Below are 25126 nucleotides of genomic sequence, written 5' to 3' on the forward strand. Positions count from 1 at the left end.
AACCACATGTTGTCATAATGAATGTTTTGTTTACCTGCAGTGTGAAATTGCTGTTTATCTCCCTGTCCAGGATACTGTTGTTGCTGACAGTGACTTGACCGGTCGTGCCATCAATGGTAAAGGCATCGGAAGGAACCAGCACATACATGAATACTGCATTGCCTCCCTGGAAATGTTAAACGTATTTCACACTATTAAAAAAAGATATGACAGTTGTCATTAAATATGCTTACTATCTCAATGAAAATTGGAGATTTTGCTTCTGGTGTGCCTGTCTCTGGGTGTCTGCGATGTGTGTGTGTGTGTGTGTGTGCGTGTGTGTGTGTGCGGAATGCCATGTTATTCTATATGCAGGTAGCCTAGACAAAATGCGCAATATGACTCAATTTGCATCATTAATGAGGATAGTTTGTCATTGTAGTATTCTCTATTCAATGACTTTACTACATGTAACGTATGCACTTTTTGACAGGTGAAACCTCAACAAAAAGCAAAACGGCGTCATTTGTATAATCAATGTAAAATGTATTATTGTTTCAAAACGCTTACTGCAAAGGAACAAGACTACTCATCGTATGATAGATAAGATATACTTCCTCATACCTCATCCTTGTCTGACGCTGTGACAGTGAGTACAGGAGAACCAATGGGGGTATTCTCCATCGCTGTTGCCTGGTACTGGCTGGCAGACATCTGTGGTCGGTTGTCATTGGCGTCTTGAACAACGATGTACACACGAGCCTCTGCTGATCTGACATTGCTGTCCGACTGTTCTGCCTAATTTAGCAATTATGAAAAATATGAGATAAGTATTTTTTTGCTTGTTTTTGTCTACGTTTGTCAGCAGATCGCTGTATCTAAAAAGTAGTTAATAGGTATCCAAGTATTTAAATGTGAATGTGATTGGTAACTATGCTGAGTCCATATCATGTTACAAATCTATGTATTCTAATATCTGATTTTCTAATGTGTTTATGGATACCTAGTACCATTGCATTTTGCTTCTTTGGCCCCTTTTTACTTGAGACACCACTACAACACAGAACAATTTGTTTCATGTAATAGAAAATATTAAGGATAATGCGTTCACTAACGCCCAATATCCAAATGAAATCCATGTATTCTAAAAATTTTGTTCCTTCTTGTTTTTAATTTTAAGATCAAGATCATTAACCATAATATATACCATTGTTCGTTTACCTTGATGGTGAGTGTGACATCATGTACTGCCTCCCTGTCCAGTCCTCTAACCAAAGACAGCTCTCCTGTTGAACTATCGATGCTGAAATAGTCCAACAAGTCTGCTAGGTCGGTTGGTATTGCGGAGGCTGCAATTTGGATTTTAAACGACAGCATTGTTATAGATATTCCTTCAGGTTGACTATGCTTATATTTGATTTAATTGTTTTCCATTTGATGTAACCGTCATTAGAGGTGATATCAATAGTGATATATAGATAATTAAAATATAGAATGCTCTTTGATCATAACTCTTAAAAACACAGACCTCCAATTTCTTTTTATTTCTGCTCAATACATCTTGATCACGGAATGACCTAGTCTCGCGAATCGTGATCTTGCGTGGTTTGTTCATTTCTTTACTTCTTCTATAATTTGCAAAATGATCGTAATTTTTTCTGACTTGCAAATTGATGTGTGTGCGAAAAATGGCCTTATATTGTAATCTGACGGAAACTGATGATTGTCACACACCTGTCTGTAGTGAGTAGACAAGTGTCTGGTTGATTCCGAAGTCCTGGTCATAGGCGAGGATGGCAGCAGGTGATGTGTTCAGGCTCCCTGTCGCATTCTGGATTTGAATATGGTTATCTCTATTAAAGCGATAAGAGCAGAAATGTCTTACAATGCCATCCTACTATTAAATCAAAACTTGCATATCTTACATAAACTTAAAGCCATTCTTAAAAAAAACATGTGCATATTTTGTGTAAATTTTCTGTTCTTTGAAATTTTCCTTTTGAGTCTAATTTGAAAACACTACTGACAAATAAGGTGTGATAAATAATAATGAGCTACCAATTGTTTTGAGATCAATAACCACCAAGGTCTTAAAGCTATGAAACAGGAAAGTAGCTTACCTCAATTACAATAGTTTCATAGATGTCATGCTGAAACATTGGAGTCAAGTCATCTTCATCAGTTACAGCTATGGTCAGTGTTGTGACGGAACTTCTAAACGGGTTACCAGTGTCCTGAAAACACAAACAGTATAATGCATTACATAGACAAATGTATAAAAGTGAGACATTCATTTTCAAGTATTGACAATCGAAGCATTGAAAACAGACAACGAAAATCAACCAAGCCATGTATATCGAAGTTTATATATGTAGACCTAAAGGCTTAACACTCCATGACAGACATTCCTAAATGCTGAAAATTCTTTATGTTAAAGAACTCTCCATTTCAACTTACCCGAACCTGCACTAAAAGCTCAAACTGCCTTTCGCCAGATTCATAATCCAGAAACTTTGATAAGGTCACATCTCCAGTGGTTCCAACAGAAAAGTAGGACATCTGATAAAGAATGAAATTAAGATCAATATGGCCCTAAAACACATCTTGGTTCCAAAATGTAAAATGCAAATGTAAAGTTGAATACAATATACAGTCAAAGCTTAATTGTTCTATTACAAATGTAGTTACAAGGACATTGCTTACATTGCTGACTAAAGAGAAGATTCTTTGTCCATTTGGTCCACTGTCAATGTCTGTAGCTGACATGGTGAAAATGGTTGATCCAACTTGAGTGTACTGTGGAGGAAAGTCACAAAAAAGGAAATGCTATTTTGTACAGTAGCTGAAGTCAATATGTTTAATGGAAAATTTCTAGTATAAATTTCGACCAACCTGTATCCAGAGAGACAAGAGGTTACATATGTATCAAGAGGTAAGATATTCTATCAAGAAGGGTAACATTGTTAAATTCTAGAGTCTCATATCGCACAATGATGTTAAACTTTACGACTGATCTATCATAGATATTTCTTATTGACTCTGTGCATCATTACTTTTGAGAACATCGGGCCTATTTGCATAAATTCTACCGATGTAAAATCTTTGAATTCCTGACAAACAGTTTATAACCATACCTCACTAACGGCAGTGCTAAAGGGTGTTCCTTGGAATTCGGGGTTGTTGTCATTTTCATCCGTTACTGTGACAATAATGAACGTTGATCTCTGAAGTGAGTGAGAATTTACACAATATTAGTCAAGTAACATAGTGAATGAAGGGTGCAAAATGTTTGCATTAGTACTGCTTTGCGTCTCTATTGATCACACCCGATAACATTCACATGGCTGCTGACAGTCGTAGACCGCATTATAAAAATGTGTAGCTATTGTTTCAAAGAGCCAGTAGAATATTCGGCAGTGTAGAAATCGTAACTAGAAATGTACCAAACGACAATGCACTATATATTTCTAACATGAACAACAATAAACAAAAGGGCACATTCAAAACCTAAACTCTAAGGTAAACCTGAAAGATGTATGCCGAATTTCAAATTTTTTTTTTTACTTTTTCATAATGTCAGAGGACTAATATGCATTTCTTTGACCGTAAGAATACCCAACGTGGGATTTTACGTAAAATATATTACATACCGGTACATTGCTGTTTACAGGAGATGTGCACTCTACTTGAAATCTGATACTACCATCAGTATTGAATGGAGGCTGCAGTTTGGGAAAAAGGAGACAAGGCATATAATAAACAAAGGTTTTTTTTGTCAGAATTATTTTCTTTTTCCATGATGTATCAGTACAGTTTTCTTCAATCAGATATTAATCATTAATCATTACTCACCACATCTCTATCAATGTCTTGATCCAAAACTAAGGGAACATATGTCGCATTATCCTGTAGGTCTAAGCTGAAGTATCCTCCCGGCGTCTGTGATGTTAGGGCGATGCTTGCGATGTCCACCCCATAGGTTCCGGAGAAATCCAAGTTTGTGATTGCCTCACCTATAGCGAAGCATTGCATTTTCAGAATGGAAGTTTTCAGTTTCATGTCCACATTAATGCCAAATAAAGTTATATTCAGAGAAATAATGACAATACTTGGGCTAATGTTTTAAAAAGCAAAATAGAGAGGCGCCATTGAATATAAAGGCTTGTGAAATTGTAACGTTGGAAAAGTTTTTAATTTCAAGTCTTTAAGTTGTATGAACAGAGAATGCAGAAAACAAGGTAGCTAGAAAGGCAACATTATTTCAGAAAATGAAGATGTTTCACTCCCAGTAATTTGTTATTTGCCAAGCTACTTGTATACATTGCTATACTATTATTCCTGCCCAAAGGGCGTCGCCAAAAAAGATAAAACAATTTAAAATCTATGAATCTTTATACTATACAGTTATTGTCACATTAGCCTAGCCTTCATTTAATGTCTTTTTTTTTTCTTTTAATGTTTCATAATGTGAGTTGAGTCGTTTGGCTTCTAAGCATAAAAATATTTTTAAATGCAATCCATAATTCTAATCAGTAATCACTTGGACATACCTGCTGTAAAGCTGTTCTCCGCAATTTCTAAAAATAAGAGACTTCCACCCGTTCCATTTACCCAGCAGACATCTGTAATAAAATGTCACGCAAGTTTTGGACATTGATCTGATCAGAATGATAATGATTGTATTCATATTTGTCAGCCATATACATGATTTCGTATTAAAGGTGTGTTGATGACACTATAATCATCCGAAAAATGTTTATTGATACCAAAGATGCAAAGTTTTATTGAAGGTCTATTAACTTAAGATACTAATAAATGGAGTTTGTGCGGATTGAACAAGATGGAAAACTTCTTACCTTGTGCTGTGACATCGTACCTCCCCAACAGTACGACTGTTGTTGCAACAAACACCCAGTTAGACACTCCACGTACCCTAACCATCGTCATGTTTCTACAACAGTCTCACGAGGGCAGTTACGGGTCTTTGATACCGCAAAATTTTCCTGATTTACCGTACTTCGGTCACACTCGGAACTCCTCCTGACCGCTGACCTACTCGTTGAAAGCCGTCAGTGAATTGCTCACAATCGCACGTCAGGACTACAGGACTTCGCCCATGTACAACCTAAAGACAGGCAAGCAAAAGTTTTAACTTGGATTCTTCAATGCTTTTGCAACTGCAATATATACTCTATACTGTAGTGCTCACTAGAAACCAGCCAACTCGGAACGTTCTTCTAAGTTAACCTGTTTATTCCTTACAACAAGGACAAAGAAGGCACATCATCGGGTATACGTCATACGTTAGAAACCTCTCAAATTTACATATCCCATCCTACATAACGGTCATTTTGCCAAGCAGATCTACATATACCAGTATCATTAAAATCCTGTACAAAGACTGGAAAGGCGTTAGAAGAATGAAGCCAGTGCTAGTTATGCATTTAAGATAAAACATATATAAGTATGTTGTCTCTGTCAATTCAGATTCTACATATACCTAAATAGGTTCATGCTGTCACAAAACGTGTATTTGAACTAGCCACGTATGGGACATGGTCGTAATCGATCATCTAAAGTGTAAACCTTTACCCACCTGAGTCCAATCTTCGCACGGCAAACACCTGCGAAGCACTGTGACGGGTTGTTTGTATACCTGTTGACCGATGGCGGTGCCTGAACATTCCCCTTACTTGCATATGCATATATAATATACCTTAGTTGCTCTACCATTTTGTTTTTGTATACGTCCTAGCTGTCAATGTTCTAAAATTGTCACAGGAAAGCATAGAGGGTGCATATCTTACTATTCTTGGACAGAAATTTGTAGTTTGGGCTAGCATGAACGAAAAAGAAAAGGTTCCTATTACGGGGGTTGCTTTTATGACATGGCTATTGCGATCGTCAGGGGCTCTGTGTTTGCAGCGATATCTCTAGATCCGTTGGTTGGATTTGATTGTAGTTTTGGAATCGCAAACCGATCTAAGATCAAACCTAAAATCTTTGCATTTCCCAAGTGACTCAAATTAATTAGTGGAGGGAGACTGTAGCCACCCTTAGACTTCAATGTACAGGGACTACAAGTGCCTTTCACCCAGCAGGTACTACACGTGAACTCTTTACTATACAGACCTACCTGTGGGATATTAAGAAGGAGTGGCGTCCGCCTGGGGTGCTGAAAATGCCGTTTAGAAGCCAAAAGCACAACACCATGCAGAATGTGTACGGTTCCACCCTTTCACCTGTTCACCCCGGGGGGCAACGGTCATAGCAAAGACAAAGGGACAGCAAGCAAGCTGGATCATATATCGAGAAACCTCGCCCCATTTGTTCATACAATTCCACACACCCATGTCTAACCCAAATATTTAGCCTCTGGGGCCTTTATGGAGCCTCTGCGGCCTTTATTCGGCTCCTAATGCACTTTTGCTGGCCATTTCTTTTTGTACTGGATGGCTGATTGCCCTTCAAATCCAATGTAGTTCTATTATGATATTCATGCCAAGGAGTGTTTACAATAATAAAGTTTCTAATTTAAAATCGTGTCGTGCGAATCATTTCTTTAGTGCAGTAGAAGCCAGTTGATTGCACAACAGATAACCACACACTTCTGTTGATTGCACAGAATCCCCAAATCCCAAACCAGTGCGGCCCAGCTAGATAACTTCGCATTATTGCACCACGCTAGATAGCCCGAAATACGTTGGCAAATGGGGTGTGTAATTAAGCGGCTTCTAAATTCTTGTTGTATTCTGGTGTTATAAACACTTCAGGGTGGTTAGTATAGAATCAGCTGCAGTAATGAAGTGTACGTTCGGGATCTAAAAAGCATTTTTTCTGTTTAATTTCTTTTTTTCTGAACTTAAAGCTACTCAAACTAGAGTTCGGGGACCTCATACCTCCATGAAATATTTATTGCTTTTTTTGTGGATGGTATGTATAGTCGGTTGTATTTGAGAGTAATGGTTAAAATGTTATGGGAAAGTAGTGGTGTATTTATTTAATGACACAGAGGATGTCCATCTGATTAATAATTATTAAAATGTGACACTTAATTGTGTAATGTGCGTTTAAGAGGTCGACGGCATATGGTAGCGTGGTGTTCCTAAAGCTTGATGTTTGGCATTTAAACTGTCTAAGGTTGTCAGCATTATTGAGGTTCGACTATGTGCCTCAGAGCTGTGTGGTGGGAGGAAGTTGGGAAACTCACAAAGAAGAAGGTTTGTGGCCAACTTTAGTCAGATTGTGAGTTGATTTTCCACCAATATGTCATAACATCAGCTGTTCACACGGTACAAAAACAAGATGCACACTTTCTTCTGACAGCCCTACACCAACTGTAAGATGAATACTTGGCGCCAACCCCGTCTGCTAAAAAACAAGTACCATTGGCTACGAAAGAGACAACTAACAACTGCCCCTTATCGTAACGAAATCAGAACATCTGTATCGTCCATAAAACTTCTGACACCCAACCCATCTAAGATGAGAGGACCTAATGGCATTTTAATCACCATGTCACTCAAATCAGCAGTACAGTATGTGAGACATCCATACCTATTAAGCATTACCGTTAAATGTACCTCAACTTCTTACAATTATACTTACGCTTCACATCTCCATGATATCCTAAGCAGACATAAATAAAACTAATCATCATATTAAAAAAACTCGGAGTTCCCCAAACAGCTGTCATACAAATCACCTCACTATCTGCTTGGAGCTATGCCCATTAACAAACACTTAAAGTCTGTTCCGATATATTGCAGATATAGGGGTGATTTTTGATATTATTACATCGATTATAACGACAGATACGGCGCCCAAAACCTCATCGATTCGAGCTTTCATCACACCCCACCAACACAACTAGTATGAAACCAATCCATCCAGCCGTTCTTGAGTAATCTTGTACACAGACAGACGCATAACAGAAAATACTAGAGTTCGGGGACCTCATACCTCCATGAAATATTCCTTGCTTTTTGTGGATGTTATGTATGTTGATGGTCGGTTGTATTTGAGAGTAATGGATATAACTGTTATGGGAGAGAACTGGTTTTTTATTTAAAGACAAAAACAATGTCCATCTGATTAGGAAATATAAATATGTGACACTTCAAAGTCTAATTTGAGTTTAATAGATCGACGCCATATGGGGAAAAATATAGGTGTGAAAACCACAGACAGTAACCACTCATTTTCCAGGACAGGCATTATGTCCTACATACTGGGTAAAATCGCAAATGTATGCTTTGTCATAATATGACATATGAGAAATCCACTAATGCAATACAAGAAATACAATACAGGATACAAACACATCATCAACACAACAAAAAGGACATGAAATATCCAGCAACCAATACCTACATGTAGGATACGGGGACAAGTTGGTGCTAGATATATAATAATGCAAGTACTTACCAACACAACATCAGCATAACGCCACGCGGAGCACAAAATCTAACAGCGCAAACGAAGTATAAAACACCAGGTCCCCAAAGGCACAAGTGGCTAAATACAAAGTTAATTATCATATTCAAATTATTGTCCAGCATCGGCAAACAGTTGCTCTAATGAGCCAACTGTTACATTACCCTAACCAGTTGCTATACGCATCAACTGTTCAGATAAGGGATTACCTAACACATCCACATAATAGATATGTAATAAATCCGATTACATACTAACGAAACTTCCGCGTAACGCAAGGCGCATCTAACAGCACAAACGAAATATAACACACTGTGTCCCCAAACGCAAAAGTACATACATGCAATTTATTATCACAATCAAAATTGTCCGGCTTCCCCAAACAGATGTTCTAAAATGTCGGGATGGGCAAACAGCTGCTCTAAGGTGCCAACTGTTACAAATATTTCAAACAGTTGCCATCAACATCAGGACATCAACTGTTCAGATAAGGAATTACCAAACACATCCAGATAATAGATACACAATATAACCAAGTACATACTAACACAACTTCAATGTAATGCAAGGCAGAACACAACATCTAATCACTTTCAGCTTTCACACTAAGTATGAAACCAATCCATCCAGCCGTTCTTGAGTTATCTTGTACACAAACATACAAATACAACTGAAAATATTCAAATTGACCGGAATGGGCAAACAGCTGCTCTGAGGAGTCAATTGTTACAGATACCCTAAGCAGATATAAACAAAACTAATTATCATATTCTAAAAGCTCGGGGTTCCCCAAACAGCTGTCATACAAATCACCTAACTATCTGCTTGGAGATAAGCTCATTAACAAACGCTTGAAGCACAATGCCTGTTCCAATATATCGCAGATATAGGGGTGATTTCTGATATTATTACATTGATAATAACGACAGACACGGCACCTCATCAATTCGAGCGTTCATCACACCCCAACAACACAACAAGTATGAAACCAATCCATCCGGCCGTTCTTGAGTGATCTTGTACACAGACAGACAAACATAACAGAAAATATAACCTCCATGACATTTCATGGAGGTGATAACCTCCATGACATTTCATGGAGGTAATAAAACGAATTTCCCAAGGACAACGAATTAAATGCTTGAATACTTTCTATCTATAAAAATGAAAATAATAAGAATATACATGATTACTTTTTCGCAACATCTGGAAACGCAATTCATTGAATTTGCTTGAAAAGCGATACTATTAGTGTCATCGGGCGCGAAAACTCATGGCCTTTAGTTACAGCACATTCTATACGTAAAAGACTTCGCTGGTCGACCAGCTTCACAATTGAATGGCAAAAATATTACAACTCACAGGCTTTTCAGGAAATCCTCCAAATTCTTACTAGTACATAACGATAACCAAGACAAACTTGGGAAGACAACCACATTCACTTGCGGTGTTTAAACTCCGACCCGGAAACTCAAAGCCGAAGAACTTCCTGTCCAACAAGTCAAGTCAGCGAGTTGGGGCAAGGTTGGAGGTACGGATTCTAGAATGTTTATAACATGTTTTATGTCGGATTTGTTTATAAAAACCAATATGGTAGGTTTAGTCGTTGAGCGAAGACAAAGATTTGTGAGGCTAAGATTGGGATATCGATCGATTTTGGCTAGCGAGGCCGATGCGAATCTTACGAAAAAGTTTTCCCAAAGTTTATCGTATTTTGTTTCCACAATTGTTTCCCGAACATCTACATGAAACGTTAAGATATTCCCTGAAGTATAGAGAACATATGGAGAGTCATATTTTGTCCAAAAATGTAATACTTATCCGTGTATGTACCACGGAAATTGTCATTTTCAACATGCATGTGTGTGTGTTGGGCGCGTGCCTCGTGCTTTTTTTTTGGCGACGCGTCAGGGGCGACGTCTTACAAAAATTTGGCAATGGCAATGCGTTTCCAGATTCATTCAGTCTGCAGCGGCAAGTTTTGTTTGATTTTAACATAGTTTAGGTTAAGCTTATATTATTGGCTCATTCTTTTACATATCATTTAAAATATCTGGAAAAAAGTTTTACAGCAATGTGTTGACAGCCTTACTAGAAGATTGTCTGCAATGGTTGATTTTCTTTACCTGTGACATACTTCAGGTCAAGCTTATTATTGCTTCATTTGTTACAGGAAGTGCCAGGTCAAAGAAGAAGAAGATCAAGCTGAGTTGTGAGAACTCTGAAATCCTGCATTACCATAATCAAGCATAAGGTATGTCGTTAAGTGTAAGTGTATCATTGTTATGATTATATTGTTCTTTTAATCATAAGGAGACTTGTGACTATTATGGATAGTTAAATAAGGCTTCAAAATGTTTTTTTAACAAGGTTGCAGTGGCCAATCTTAGCCAAATACTAGGTTGCACTTGGACAGTTCAAGGTGCAGCCTGTCCAACTGACAAGGGATAGTTTAGTTAGCAGGAGTTGAAAGAGTGTGTTGATGGTCTACGGAAATTCATACAAGAAACCTTCTTTGCTAGGACAGGACTTCTGGACTTACCACAAAACATATATGTGGTTTGGTTGGAAAAGATCATCAACATTAGTATAGAAAGGGTGCTCTCATGTACATAATTATACATAGCATTACATGTATTTACAAGTTACTGGTAAACAATAGGAATTCATCATAGATAGTATTGAAAAGGTATTGAAATTAGGACAAAGCAAACATTGCGACATGATTTTTTTATTCAAAAAGCTATTGTTATGGCTGTACTATAAACCAGCCAAAGCAAAATTATAGATGGGATGTCAACATAATTGTTGAAAATGAGCCACTCATCATCATATTTATGATAATGTTTGACTTACTAGTACACGTGTATCCCAGTGGCATTTCACATTAGAAGGAGAAACTTTAATTATTATTTCATGATAGATATAGAAGTCAATAGACCAAAGTAATAGAATAAGTTTATCAGCAACAGACAAATCTTTAATTCCCAACAGATAGATTCAGAAGATGGAAGATCCCAGCTGCAGCTCTGGACAACATATAGCAAAACACACTGGTGGTAAAACCTACTTGTTTGGGGATTGCTGTTACAGGACAGCTCAAATATCAACCTTATCCAATAGCATACAGATGAGACCTCATACAGAAGAAAATCCCCACGAGTGTGACGAGTGTGACTATTCTGCAGCATGGAAGACTGCTTTGGACCAACATCAAGCAAAACATACTGGAGAGAAACCCTATGTGTGTGAGACGTGTGGATACAAGACGGCTCACAAGTATAAATTATCCCGGCACTTGAGAACCCACACAGGGGAAAAACCCTACATGTGTGGGGAGTGTGGGTACAGGGCAGCTCTCAAGTCTACATTATCCCGGCACTTGAGAACCCACACAGGGGAAAAACCATACAAGTGTGGGGAGTGTGGGTACAAGGCAACTAGACAGTTTACCATATCCCAGCACATGAGGACTCACACAGGGGAAAAACCCTACAAGTGTGAACTGTGTGACTATTCTGCTGTGAATAGATCTACTTTAGATTACCATCTAAAAGCTAAACACAATGGAGAGAAACCCTACATGTGTGGCGAGTGTGGCTACAGGACAGCTCACAGGCCAAACTTATCGAAGCACATAAGAACTCATACAGGTGAAAAACCCTTCAAATGTGACCAGTGTGACTATTCGGCTGTGAGTAAATCTAACTTAGAGAACCATCTAAAAACAAAACACACTACAGTAAAACCCTCCATATGTGGGGAGTGTGGATACAGGACAGCTATAAAGTCTCACCTTACTCAGCACATGAGAACCCACACAGGGGAAAAACCTTACACGTGTGACCAGTGTGACTATTCTGCAGCAAGGAAATCCAGTCTGAACCGTCACCATCAAGCTAAACACAGCGGAGAAAACTTACAAACACAGGTACAAGAAAGCTATATCCTTCCTTAACATACGAGAACAACAGAAAGCGTTAAACTATCCAGAGAAACACATCAGCAAGTGTGGACCATACAGTCATGTTCTATTATAAAGAGATGTACTTCTGAGATACAGTTGGTCAAAAGGTACATATTATGAAGAGATGTAGTTCTGAGATACAGTTGGCCAAAGGGTTTTGAACTGAAATAGTGGTTGTGCAAATTGTGCCAACCTGTATCCGGGACTGATGGAAAAGAAAAAGCTTAGTTTATTTCTTTTAATGTGAGAACTGATAGTCATTAGTATCATACATGTTTCTTGTTTAAACCTGACCCTTTTGTTATTAACCTGTTGGTCTTGTTGTTCATTTGTTTGAATCATGGTTATATTGATAATATCAAAAACTAACGTTTTCAATCACACAAGTGTTAGGCCCATTAGCCTGATTAACAATCAACAATTTAGCACTCATTGCGTATTACAAGTTAGATGTTCAGACCTTTTCTTGTTTGCACCTGAACCTTTTTTCTAATTATACTGCCTTTAAGGAAAATACTGTTTTGCTGATGTGATCTTTGTCTTCTTTGGCCTTACGTTACATAATACGGATGCCATATTGAAGGTGAAGGTACCTTTGGGAAAGACGCATGCAACAGACTGCGCTATGCTAATGAATGACTCATTTGCATAGTTAGTGCATATACTTTACTACTTTTCGGTCAACGGTAGGGATCTCCTATTGGAGATATAGACTGCTTTAGGAAAGGTGAATACAGTGAAATATGTCTCGTGCTTAACTGACCTAATTTGCATAATCAATAATAATTAGGACTATTTCCTAAAGGGTCTATCTCACTGAGCGGAGGTACTCTGGAAGTACTAGTACGGAGGTAAATTGAAGGATGTTCACGGAGGGAATGTTTAGCCGGTTTTGTCTTGCACTCACACTGACGTGAGGCACTGTTGCGTCTCAAGTCCAGATAAACAGGTTACAAAATGTATCAGCCGGAGATTTTTGAATATAGATATATCATCACTAATGATATTCGGAACAACACAGGTAACATATATTGAAGTATAAGCTCAACCTTAATCAATATACTCTTACAGTAAACGAGTCCTATTTCACTTGTTCAATAATGTGAAATGATTGGGACTGAATGGGAAATAGATTTGTAGTGATTTTTTTTTTAAATTAGGTTTCGATTATTAATAATTGATACTTAGTGCAATATACGTCAAGCATACGTACGTGTTGTACACACGTGCAGAAAATTGATCTCTCTCAGACACGCATGCATAGTTTTTTTTACTCCCATACAAGTAATGAAAACATGCTATATCGTCCAAGTAAAAGCATTCAGTGTAATTTATCATCTATGACAAGTGGATAGGTTGATCGGAGATGAGCAAACATGAATACAAATATAACGTTAATTATGTCCTGATTTTCTTAATCAAGTGTTCCTAAGCATTTGCACGAACCCCATGACATTCGCGTGAACATTATATGATACGCACGAATCAGGATGTGAAAACGCACGAAACTTATGAAAATCACACGAATCACTGTGAAAACGTGCGAACCTTATGTGATTCGCAAGAATCACTACGCGACACACACGGATCTTATGCGATTTGCACAAACCTTATGAGAATGACGTAATGTCACGTGACCCAGCGGTGGTCGGTCGGTTTCGCATAAGGTTCGTGCAAATCACATAAGGTTCGTGTGTGTCACATAGTGATCGTGCGAATCACGTAAGGTTCGATCGTACGTTTTCGCATTGTGATTCGGGCGTATCACATAATGTCCGTACGAATCTCATAGGGTTCTTACAAATACTTAGGCACCCCTGATAATGATACCAACAATGCTATGATACTATGATAAATATGATAGCTCAAATGAATTATTACATTGGTTATTGCACCGGGAATCGGACCCGAGCCTTGTACATGTGAGCCCCGAAGCCATACCACTTATAATCTCTGACCCTCTATTGTTATATCGCTTTGAGGTTATCCTTCTCATAACGAAACAAACAAACTAATGTCATCATTTAAAAACAAAGGCCCAACGGAAGAGATCATGAAGTCTTCCATGGCAAGATCCTAGTAAGTTAGTATTTTTCGTCAGAGGCGGTTTGCAGACTGGTATAGGTGTTATCATCCAGACTCGCCAGGTCGATGTAGTCCTGAGAAAATGAGATAATGTCAGTCACAGGAAAAATGCTAGCACTCCCCTTAAATTATGATATTGACTGATGGCTGAAAAACGCTATGCTAGTTGGTTGCTGTTAATTAAGGTTGCAGTCAATCCTTTTGATCGTCGTTGGGTAAGTTTTTCTTCTGTGCTACTGATATTATCACTGCTGAGGTAAACTACCTTCTACTGAACCATTTTATGAAGAACGATTCTTATAGACGGTTATATACTGCAATAACACCACACGTGAATGAGGCTTTGGACTCACGTGTTCAGCCTCCATCAGTGTATCCACAGTCTGCTGAATCTTGCGGAACTCTGGTCTCTGGGCAGGGTCAGCATTCCAACAGTTCAGCATCAGGGTGTAGCTACGCAAATGTAATCATTTATTAATTTTAATTAAATTCTAATTCTTTTCTCTCGAAAGACGTATTTCCGTATAAAACAAGAGTTCGGAGATCTCATGCCTGAATAAAATAGTATGATTATGCAAATGACTTGCACATCTACATAATGTATGCCTGGTTATGTACACAGACGGTCTAGAGTTATACTGACCACAAATATGCGGAAACACAGACAGACACAGAGACACACCAAAAACTATACCTCATATTCATGGAGGTAACAAGGTGTTGTCCCTTGTGCAAGCAAGTGTTGTACTTTGTGCTGTGCACTTCGTCTTATGAGCGATGCGTTTACAAAAGTGGTCTTGACATGTAATTTTGTTTCTTCAATGACACCCATTATCCTAAAGACTGCACGAACTCTCGACTACATTAGTCGTAGTCAGAGGGACGCTGAATGATTCAAACATTTATTTCTCTCTAACAACCATGATGGTGACTAGCCTGGTATCCAATCGTATTATAGCTCCCGAGTCTCTTCTGTCCTTTTCCAAAGAGACTCGAGAGCTATAATACGGTTGGATACCAGGCTAGATGATGACATTGCACGACCATTTTGGTTTCAGTATAAGAAGAAAGACATTTTGACTCACAGTTCGTCGTCACAGTGGCGCGGTTTGACCATCCTGTATCCCTGCTGCACCCCGTCCATCACTTCACGTTTGGACATACCGGGGTACGGAGTCGCACCTAAGCAGAATACATGATAGGCATTATAAATTCCCTCTTTTACGAAGTTCAACGTTGATAGAATCATAGACAACAAAACTTATCGACATCACAAACATCAACGGATCAGTAACGTCACGTAAGTAACTTTGATAGGCTTTTTATGGTTTAAATGTTAAAAATGGGCGTAGATAGTTATACTTGTGGTTTGAGTATAATTCTACTTATGATTAGCTTCCTCATTACAGTAAATGGTGTATAGAAAGTGTGAAATGGAATGGAACAGAATGGAATGTACAGAAAGTGCGAAATAGAACGAAATATAAAGCAGACTGAAATAGAACCGATGGACATATAAAGAAGCGTATTGACTTTCCAAAGTCGTCGGTAACAATTACGGATCTTGGGAAAATAATTCAGCCATGCAAAAAAAAAGCTCTAAAAATTAAATCTTGCCTCAGTCTGAGCAAAATTCTAAAAAAAAACATTTTTTTTCATCTATTGCCCACTTCTGAATTGTAATCCTTCCGCAGTATGGGCTCCCTATCATTCCTTCGATTTTATTTCAGTTTGCTTCATAAAACGTTTTATTTTGTTCTATTTCGTGCTTTGTGTACACCCCGGACACCCTGTTACGTAGATATCGTTTCAACCCACCCAGAGTGACTATCTCCCAGAGCAGCACTCCGAAAGCCCAGACGTCCGTCTTGGTGGTGTACTTCCGGTGGAACAGCGACTCAGGGGCCATCCAGCGGATAGGCAGGCGGGTCTGTGGACAGATTATCATAACAATAACAAAATTGTATTTTAGTTGCATACTTTTCACCAACGGCAAAGATTGAAACGTTATGGTCCATATTCATGCCTGTATCATACGAAAACAGAGGCTGATCTTCTGGTTAAATGTAGACAGGTACCTATTGCACCACAGATAACATTAAAAGGCTGTCCGATCATGATAATTACAAAATTGCATCGAGTACGATATTTGCATACTATTCATCAACGACAAGGATGAAAAAAGTTAGAGACCATGTTCAAGTCTGTACTGCCACTATCATACGATAATGGATGCTGATGTGCTGGCTAAATGTAGACAGGTACCTACTACACAGCAGATAATATTAAATCCTCGGCTGTCTGTTTTTCGTAAGTACTAAATCAGTTATTCTCTGGCTGTAAGAAATGCATAAACACCTTGGTAGTGCTCTCGTACTCATCCCCCTCCCGCGAGAAGCCAAAGTCTGACACCTTACAGGTCCGGTCTGCAGTAACTAGCACATTCCGGGTTGCAAGGTCACGATGGATGATCTAATATTGTGAAAATTTAAAATCAAAACAAATAAGTGTCTTCTGATCCAGTCAAGGAAAAAAAACATTAAAAACTGATTTCAGGTCGCCAAGTTGGCTTTAATCGATTATCGTGCCATCTTATCTCTGGAACGTAACAGAGAAGTCGATATCACCAGCCGTCGTTGTTTAGATTCAGATTCAGGCTTTGATACAGCCTATGTAATCAAAGTAAGTTACATCTACGAGGTTTCCACTCACTTTCTTTGCTGCCAGAAAACTCATCCCCTTGGCTACGTCCCGGGCGAACTTGGTGAGGTCACGTGAGGAGAGAGACTTGCTCCCGCCGTGCAGGTTCCCGTATGGTTGGTGAGTGCGGCTGGTACGGAGGTTGGACAGGAGACTGCCTCCAGACACGAACTCCAGCAGGAGATAAAACGGCTCTAGAAAAAGAACATGTATCAATACATGTACATGTATACAACAGATTTTATTCAAAGTCCCCTAATTTTGAATTATATTAGATAATATCTAAACCACAATAGTTTTGAAATTTAATGATAATAATGAAAATGATATGAAATTTGAATTTCCTTGTATTTTAGTTCCTTGAATTTGAAAACGTGTGAAAGGTGACTGGACCAGATTTCTTTATTTGATGGTTCTATGATCAATGTGTGATTATGTCACATAACGAAATATTTACCGATATTTAGAACAATTTCCAAATAGTATATATGTATTATATCCCCATAAAAGTCACATATTGCCAGCCTTTGTATATTCCATCAATAGCCTTCTGTTTGTTAGACAGCCCTTTCTGTATGTCTTATTACAGTTGAACAAATAGATTAAGAGTCAAGAGATTGTTGTTGTTGTTGTTTTTTCAAAAATACATACAATTTGTTTTGTTTTGTATAAACAGGATGTGCAGTATGTTTCTTCAATGAAGACTGAAGACTAACCTGTTTCCGTGCAACGTCCAAGAAACGACACAACGTTAGTATGAGTCCCAAGGAGCTTCAGTATTGACAGCTCCTTGAAAAAAGCAGTCAAAGCCGCGGAACTTGTCATACCTGGTAAGCAATAAGAAATTGTTAGCGAAATTGCATTGTTATCGCTCCATTTAAAAAAAAGGGAATATTCATGTTTTGGAATTAATATTTCACATATCCTATGTATTTGTTGATCTTTGTAAAGTCCGTTCGAGCTGGCTTGAAATTAAGAATGCCTTTTAGATTAGAATTTCTTAAAATAAGGATTCAAAGCACCTTTCAACTCCTTCACTGCCACGGTTGTTACACCTGTGTTGCCTGATATTTGCCAGGCTTCAGCTTTATAGACGGTCCCAAATTCTCCTTGGCCAAGTGCCTCTTTAATGTCCAGCTGACTTCGCGGGAATTCTGACCGAGCCTTCACATCTTCGTAGATCACATCTGGTGTTCTCTGTATCGAAAGCAAGGTTTGTCAGAAAAAACACATTCGTCCTGTTAGTGTATAAACAAGCGTTGAAAATATATAACGAATACACATTGCAAAATATGGAAATATGTCCGTAGGAAAGCATGTTTCGTTAAAAAGAAGCTTGTTAAAAGTTGAAGAAAAAACAATGCCATATTTCGTTTTTACTGCGTCTCGTCAAACCCTGGTACGTGTGAACAGACTGATGGAAAAAAAAAACACAAACAGAAAATGTTACAAGTGTATTAATTATTCTTTACAAGAAGCCCTGGAAAACATTCATCGTAAGAAAATTTGATAAAACGATGCTGAAATATATCATAATGCATTAGATTATATGCAAAGTAAGGTCATATACATACGCCTTTATGTTGCATGTTATTCAATTGTAATATAACTACGAGTCCTTTGCACATTTCGTTTGCTTAACTTACTGTTCGCCTATGAGATATCTGCAAACTTTGGTACTCGTCTTCCGTATCATTGCGCTAGAAGAAAGTCGTAAACAATCATATGTTCAATTCTTTAGGTTATAAATTGAAAAAAAATCTTTGTCTGTTCAGCTGGTAAATGTTGCTAATAGACCATATCAACCGTTGTATTATTTCAAGAAGAAAGCATGGAAAGATACAAATGAAAAGACGAAGTGGCGGCGAGCTTGTATTGAACATATATTAAAGGTACTTGAAGAATGCAAAGTTGAAATATTGGACAAGACCATTTGAAAATACATCTGGTAAGTAAATATACTAACAAATACATGAAGATTTGCCATTTTTCTGTAAGCTCAAGCAAAACAATGACATACTTCACTAAAAACTTATTATTTCTGTTAAATGTTCAGCGGCTGACATAAATGTACAAGTGATAATTTTACAAATTATTTATAACGACCATATAAAGGTGGGTATTTGCAAAACAAGATACAGAAGGCATTAATTGCTCACCACATTCTCCAGCTCCATATTGCTTGAGTGATTTTCCTCAGGGTTTTCTGAAATGGAGATCATCAATATGTACTTATTCCGGAATGAAGTTTGATGGTATGATATCACTTTAACTTGATATAATAAGTTCAGTTTAGAAATTATTTCACACGAACTTACCATTGGCTGCCCTCCTTCTTTTGAGCAACACCACTGCAGTAGTAATTATAGCCAGGACGACCACCACACATACTACTACTGCTATGATGATGGCATTGGTGTCGGTTCCACCTACAGTATATATGGGAAAAGTGATAGAAAGAACTCTCTCAAACAAAACATGTTTCCTGTTGAACCATACGTCAGGACCACTATGACCGTTGGCGTTTATAAGGCTCCGCATTGCATTAAGAAATTGAAATTGAAATTTTATGAGAAACATGATTTGTCAAGAATTAGATATTCAATCATAGACAATTTAAGAAGCGGTATTAACGTTTTTCAGTTAGTTACAAAAGCACATTGTATACAGGGCATAAGGATTATTAATAATTGTTATATAATGTCAAGTTTCAGTAAGGAAGCAATAAGGTAATAGATGCCAACTGTTTGGCTAGTACGTTCTTGACTACAAGTCAAAAATGCTTTTACTCGAGCAACTGCATGACTTGTCTCTAAATGTACCTTCATTTGTTGAGTTGACATTGATCACATTGATGATCACCACAGCTGTAGTCTCCCTGAAATGTGCAATCAGTAAAGGACTGGTCATTTACAAGATCAAAATGTCTTAAATTAAATCTATTCTTATAATAACAGTAGTTATATTATTAACGGGAGAATATGACACGGAACAGATTTGTCCATCAACACTGTACCTACTTTCTGTAAGCATTGCAGGTGCATGACATACATATAAATGATTAAAACTGTTTCAATCCAATCTCTAAGTTGCTTCTTTCTGCTGTACTGTTTTGAAAATCAAATCCACACGGTCACCTGGAAGCGGTTCCTCGATCAGCGGCCATGATCACCAAAACATAAGAGTCCACAGTGTTGGCATCCAGCCTCCCTGATACAGTGATGTTTCCATCTGCACTGATGGTAAACTTGTCCTTCCCATTGTCGGATGCAAATATGATGCTGTATCTGATCTCACCATTGGAACCAGAGTCTGGGTCTGTTGCAACCACCTGTAATCAGGTAGACATTGTTCCATTGTTTCAATCTGCATACTAGTAAGATTGACTCGTAATGTGCTGGATAAAGCAATATATTTCAAAGTACATGAAGATTAAACATCCAGGTAATAGGATATGCCAGAAAGCAGTTACTCAGGCAACTGGATATGATTTTGGAAACGATTTTGGAAACATCCAAAGTACGTGAAGTCTTTAAAAGTTTTAAAAACTATCCGAATTTTGTTGCTTTATTCTCAAGGAGGCAAGACAAATTTGAAATGTTAGGAATCTTTGGTAATTTAGATATTCCTAAAATAATGTTTTGCATGCTGAAAGCACGATCAGTTTCGTCTAAACCAGTTGATGATGTAAAATATGTCGATATGCTTATGCATCCCTAAAAGAGTTTCGAGAAGTCAAGAAGGTTTACCTGTGTTAATACAGCTCCATTCGCTGCATCCTGTGCCACATTTGCATGGTAGATTTCGGCGGTGAATGTTGGATTGTTATCGTTCTCATCCAACAGTGTGATGAGAACAGTGGAGGTGGGGCTGCGGTACTTCTCTGTTGTATTTGTTTCAACCACATAAACCTGGATATCATAAGAGAGATTATCAATTATGAGAGCAACCAAATAGTTAATCCAGTTATTCCCATCCCTGGTCAATATAGTAGAAAACGTCGAGAATTTTACTACCATCACAAATCTGCTCGTGTTATTTTTTTTTACTATAAATTTTATACTTATCTTACAAAAGAGTCGCTGAACGTAGCAGTTAATGTAAAATTGTTTTGGTGTTTTGGGTGTAAAATGAAATTAACTACGAGTAAAGCTAAACACCTATTACATACAGCTTTACAGCTTTGAAGGGAACAATGTAACATTGAAGCTACGTTTCACATACAATTGGTTGCTACCACAACAGTGCATTCCTGATCTCGTTGTATCTTATATAGAGCGATTTTGATGCATATGTTATCATAATGAATGTGAAAAAATACATGTTTTGTGTACCTGTAGTGTGAACTCGTTGTTTGTCTCCCTGTCCAGGATACTGCTGTTACTGACTGTGACTTGACCAGTCGTGCCATCAACGGTGAAGGCAGCAGATGGTTCCAGCACATACATGAACATGGCATTTCCTCCCTGGAAATTTTAACGTCTGGTAAGAATATGCTATATGTCCTTTCTTGAATATCATACTCTTAAAATGGCAGTTGTCATTTAATATTCTATCTCAATCAATGGAAATTGGAGGTTTTGTTTTGGTGTGTCAGTATGTGTTTGTGCTTGTGTGCCTGTGTGTGTGCGTGTATGTGTGTGTGTGTGCCTTTCTGCCTGTGTTGCCGCAAATACATGGTTAGCAATAACTCCATAACGTCTAGATCAACGCTATGGATCTAGACGTGATCTAAAAGGACAAGCATCAGCAGCACTCGCTAAACTCAGCCCCATCCTCCAGAACAAGAACATCAGTCTGCCAGTCAAGATCAAACTGTACAGAACACTTATAGTCTCCATCTTCCTCTATGGCTGCGAAACCTGGACCACCACGGCAGAAACAGAGCGCCGCATAGAAGCCTTCGAGATGAAATGCCTGCGAAAAATCCTCGGCATTTCCTACCTGCAACGCCAGACAAACAGGTCTGTACGCCATCAAGCAGAGGCAGCATGTGGCAAGCAAGAACCACTCCTGTCGACAGTCAAGCGCAGGAAGCTGAACTGGTTCGGCCACATCTGTCGACACAACTCCCTTGCTAAAACCATACTACAAGGCACAGTAGCAGGAGGGAGGAAACGAGGTAGGCCAAGGAAGACGTGGCTGGACAATATCAAGACATGGACTGGCCTACGTACTGAACAGCTCATCAGAGGGGCAGAGGACAAAGCAAGATGGGCACGGATCACTGCTACTGGATGTCGGGGAGCCCCTACGACCACCGAGGGTACGGGCCGTGAGTGAGTGAGTGTCTAGATCAAGTGTAATATCTGCTATGGATAGATGTTGACAAGATGAAGGCGAATGTCGACTTTGGCCTTCCTACTGTGTGGCCATGAACTGCAGCAGAACATCTGGTTTTTGTATCTTTTTTTTTCTTGGTAATATTATTGTCTATTTTGGAGGCAGATATTTTTTGATGAATGAAAAAAAAAGATTGGTGATGGCTTTGGTTTGGCAACCTGATCTGGAACTGAAGCTTTTTGCTGGAATCTTTCAACAAGGTTAATTGAACAATCACATCGGAATTCCATGATTTTCGATATGCAGGTAGTCTAGACAAAGTGCACAATATGAATCAATTTGCATCATGAATGAGGATAGTTGATATATGATTATAGTAACCTCTTTCCAATGACTTTCATTACTACATGTAACGTATTTGACAGTTGAAACATATAATAACAGAAAATAGCAACAATGTCAAAAATGGCCTCATTTGTATAATCAATGTAAAATGTATTAACTGTTTCGAAACGCTAACTGCAAAGGAACAAGATACTCATTGCATAACATGTTAGATAAGATATACTTCCTCCTACCTCATCCTTGTCTGACGCTGTGACAGTGAGTACAGGAAAACCACTGGGGGTATTCTCCACCACTGTTGCCTGGTACTGGCTGGCAGACATCTCTGGTCGGTTGTCATTCGCGTCTTGAACAACGATGTACACACGAGCCTCTGCTGATCTGACATTGTTGTTTGCCTGTTCTGCCTAGTTAACCAATTGTGATAAAATCTGAGATTATTACTTTTTGTTTGTTACTGTCCAAGTTTATCAACAGAATGTCGTATTTACAAAGTAGTTAACAGGTTCTTAACACGTATTTAAAGGTGATTGTGATTTGTAACTATACTGAGTCCATATCATATTACAAATCGTAGCTGTGCAATATCTGATATTCTAATGTGTATATGGGTACCTAGTATCATTCATTGGCTTAAAGACCAATTAGGTGTACCCTGTGAAAAGCACTAAGGAAGTACTCCCTACTGTGACCATCCCAGCAGCTAGAGTCGTGAATTGACCCCTATAAATACATAAACTAATAAATATCCCAGACTGTCTACACACTGGAAACAAAGGCAGGGACAGATTAGCATAAAATACTGGTCAAAAATTCAAATATATTTCTTTACTGGTTTTCAAGGAAACACGATCAAACCCGGCAGAATTATCAAGATAGTTGAAACAAAGTTACATAATCGAGGTCCTAATAAAAGCAACTTTCAAATTTTGGGAAACTAACCTTGTGTTCAAATTGAAACTTTCAAGTCTGCTCTGCCAACTTTGTATCAAAGTGTCTTTTTGTATCTACACATGATTGCAACTTGAAAATCTTCCTTATAACTGAATTAGCTCTGATATTTATGTGTCTAGAAATATGGCTAATAATGTGGTGTCTGTTCGCAAGTGTACCAACAGGGGCTATGTAGACTGTACATGTAACTGTCAGTTATGTCTCACAGTACCAGAGTAAGACAAGCCAGCATTTTCATTACTTTATATTCTGGGTTAGGTAAAGCTTTATGTATAATCATACTTTACTACCTAAAGTAGTATCCTAATATCAAAATTGAATTGAAAATAAACTTGTGTTGGTCAGCCATCTCAGTCAGCCTTCCCCGATGTGAACTCCACCACAGTCGACAGAAGACTGGGCTCTAGTAGTTTACGTTAGTCGAATTTATATGGTGGTTTTAAAGTACGGGGTTGGTGTTTAAATTGCTTCTTGGACCCACTTTACTCATACAGCACTGGGCAGGATGTTTCATATCATAGAATATTTTAATGAGGATATTACGTTAGATACACAAATGTAAGCCATGTATTCTAAAACCCTTGTTCCTATTTTGAGTTTGCTTTACTTTTTAGATCAAGCTGATCATTATTCATTAACATATAACATAGATCGTTTACCTTGATGATTAGTGTAACATCATGTACTACCTCCCTGTCCAGTCCTCTAACCACAGACAGCTCTCCTGTTTGTCCATCGATGCTGAAATAGACCAACAGGTCTGACAGGTCTGTTGGTATTGCGGACGCTGCAAATGGGATTTTAAACGACAGCATTGACATAGATATTCATTCCAGATCTAACTATACTTAGATTCGATATAATTGTTTTCCCTTTGATGTAACCATTTTAATACAATTAGAGGTGTTATCAATAGTGATAATCATGTACCATTGACTAATTGAATATAGAATACTCTTTGATCATAACTCTTGAAAACACAGAAAACACGTACCTCCAAATCTTCAGCTTCTGGTCAGTGCATCTTGACAACGTAATGGCCTGGTCTCGCGTGATTTGTTCATTTTGTTACTTCTTTTACAATTTGCAAAATGATAATTTTTCCGACTTGCAAATTGATGCGTGTGTGGAAGTTGTCCTTATATTATCATATAGCCAGGCGCCGCGGACCAATCAGAAGGCCCCGTTCCACGTTGGTTATGACGCCGTAACACGTAGATTCCGGCCAGGCAGGTGCAAATTAACACCAGTGGTGTTAATTCATTTTGAATTAACACCGGTGCGGGTGTTAATTCATTTTGACCAATCAAAAGGAACGAAAGAAAGGTATATGCAGGCATTGGCCAATAAAAAGGAGCAAAACATATGCCGGAGCAG

At 38.3% G+C, this 25126-nt stretch overlaps 3 protein-coding genes and 2 long non-coding RNA genes across 6 annotated transcripts in view; 2 read left to right on the top strand and 3 right to left on the bottom strand.

Annotated features, from left to right (window-relative positions):
• Positions 1–42: 42 nt before the first annotated feature.
• On the bottom strand, positions 43–1309 carry LOC118432359. Its single transcript, XR_004833069.1, has 3 exons — positions 1201–1309; positions 604–777; positions 43–166 (listed from the first exon to the last, which is right to left on the bottom strand). It is a non-coding gene; the product is annotated as an uncharacterized LOC118432359 (long non-coding RNA).
• An 8570-nt stretch (positions 1310–9879) lies between these two features.
• On the top strand, positions 9880–12587 carry LOC118432326 (gastrula zinc finger protein XlCGF8.2DB-like). 2 transcript variants are annotated; one of them, XM_035843872.1, is made up of 3 exons: positions 9880–9946; positions 10589–10683; positions 11410–12587. In XM_035843872.1, exon 3 carries the CDS (start codon positions 11423–11425, stop codon positions 12371–12373), a length of 951 nt encoding a protein of 316 aa, XP_035699765.1. In that variant the 5' UTR covers positions 9880–9946; positions 10589–10683; positions 11410–11422; the 3' UTR covers positions 12374–12587. The 2 variants fall into 2 exon arrangements, with proteins under 2 accessions (XP_035699765.1, XP_035699764.1); XM_035843871.1 differs by having other exon boundaries at positions 10589–10669; positions 11410–12585.
• A 1775-nt stretch (positions 12588–14362) lies between these two features.
• Positions 14363–21624, bottom strand: LOC118432315 (tyrosine kinase receptor Cad96Ca-like). The gene is made up of 15 exons (XM_035843858.1): positions 21502–21624; positions 20917–21078; positions 20305–20498; positions 19990–20045; positions 19486–19596; positions 19327–19373; positions 18814–18867; positions 18190–18364; positions 17884–17994; positions 17180–17361; positions 16826–16939; positions 16286–16397; positions 15553–15649; positions 14821–14920; positions 14363–14541 (listed from the first exon to the last, which is right to left on the bottom strand). Exons 1-15 carry the CDS (start codon positions 21619–21621, stop codon positions 14467–14469), a joined length of 1710 nt encoding a protein of 569 aa, XP_035699751.1. The 5' UTR covers positions 21622–21624; the 3' UTR covers positions 14363–14466.
• Positions 15604–17348, top strand: LOC118432358. Its single transcript, XR_004833068.1, has 3 exons — positions 15604–15767; positions 16290–16395; positions 17195–17348. It is a non-coding gene; the product is annotated as an uncharacterized LOC118432358 (long non-coding RNA).
• A 289-nt stretch (positions 21625–21913) lies between the features above and the next one.
• LOC118432210 (protocadherin gamma-B5-like) overlaps positions 21914–25126 on the bottom strand; it is a 7086-nt gene continuing 3873 nt past the window's right edge. The window contains exons 7-9 of the mRNA XM_035843738.1: positions 24409–24536; positions 23029–23202; positions 21914–22111 (exon numbers count right to left, since the gene is read on the bottom strand). Of these exons, the coding sequence (XP_035699631.1) occupies positions 21914–22111; positions 23029–23202; positions 24409–24536 (500 nt within the window). The remainder of the gene's footprint in view (positions 22112–23028; positions 23203–24408; positions 24537–25126) is intronic.

This window comes from Branchiostoma floridae, chromosome 15 (assembly GCF_000003815.2).
Source record: "Branchiostoma floridae strain S238N-H82 chromosome 15, Bfl_VNyyK, whole genome shotgun sequence".
Taxonomy (NCBI): Eukaryota; Metazoa; Chordata; class Leptocardii; order Amphioxiformes; family Branchiostomatidae; genus Branchiostoma; species Branchiostoma floridae.

Excerpts from the sequence above, each read along its gene's own strand:
- LOC118432326 (XM_035843872.1), top strand. The coding sequence starts at position 11,423 with ATGGAAGATCCCAGCTGCAGCTCTGGACAACATATAGCAAAACACACT.
- LOC118432315 (XM_035843858.1), bottom strand. The coding sequence starts at position 21,621 with ATGTTCATGTATGTGCTGGAACCATCTGCTGCCTTCACCGTTGATGGC. Across the intron at positions 21,079-21,501 it reads ACAACGAGTTCACACTACAG|GTTTATGTGGTTGAAACAAA; the intron begins GTACACAAAACA and ends TATGATATCCAG. Across the intron at positions 20,046-20,304 it reads GATCGAGGAACCGCTTCCAG|GGAGACTACAGCTGTGGTGA; the intron begins GTGACCGTGTGG and ends TGCACATTTCAG.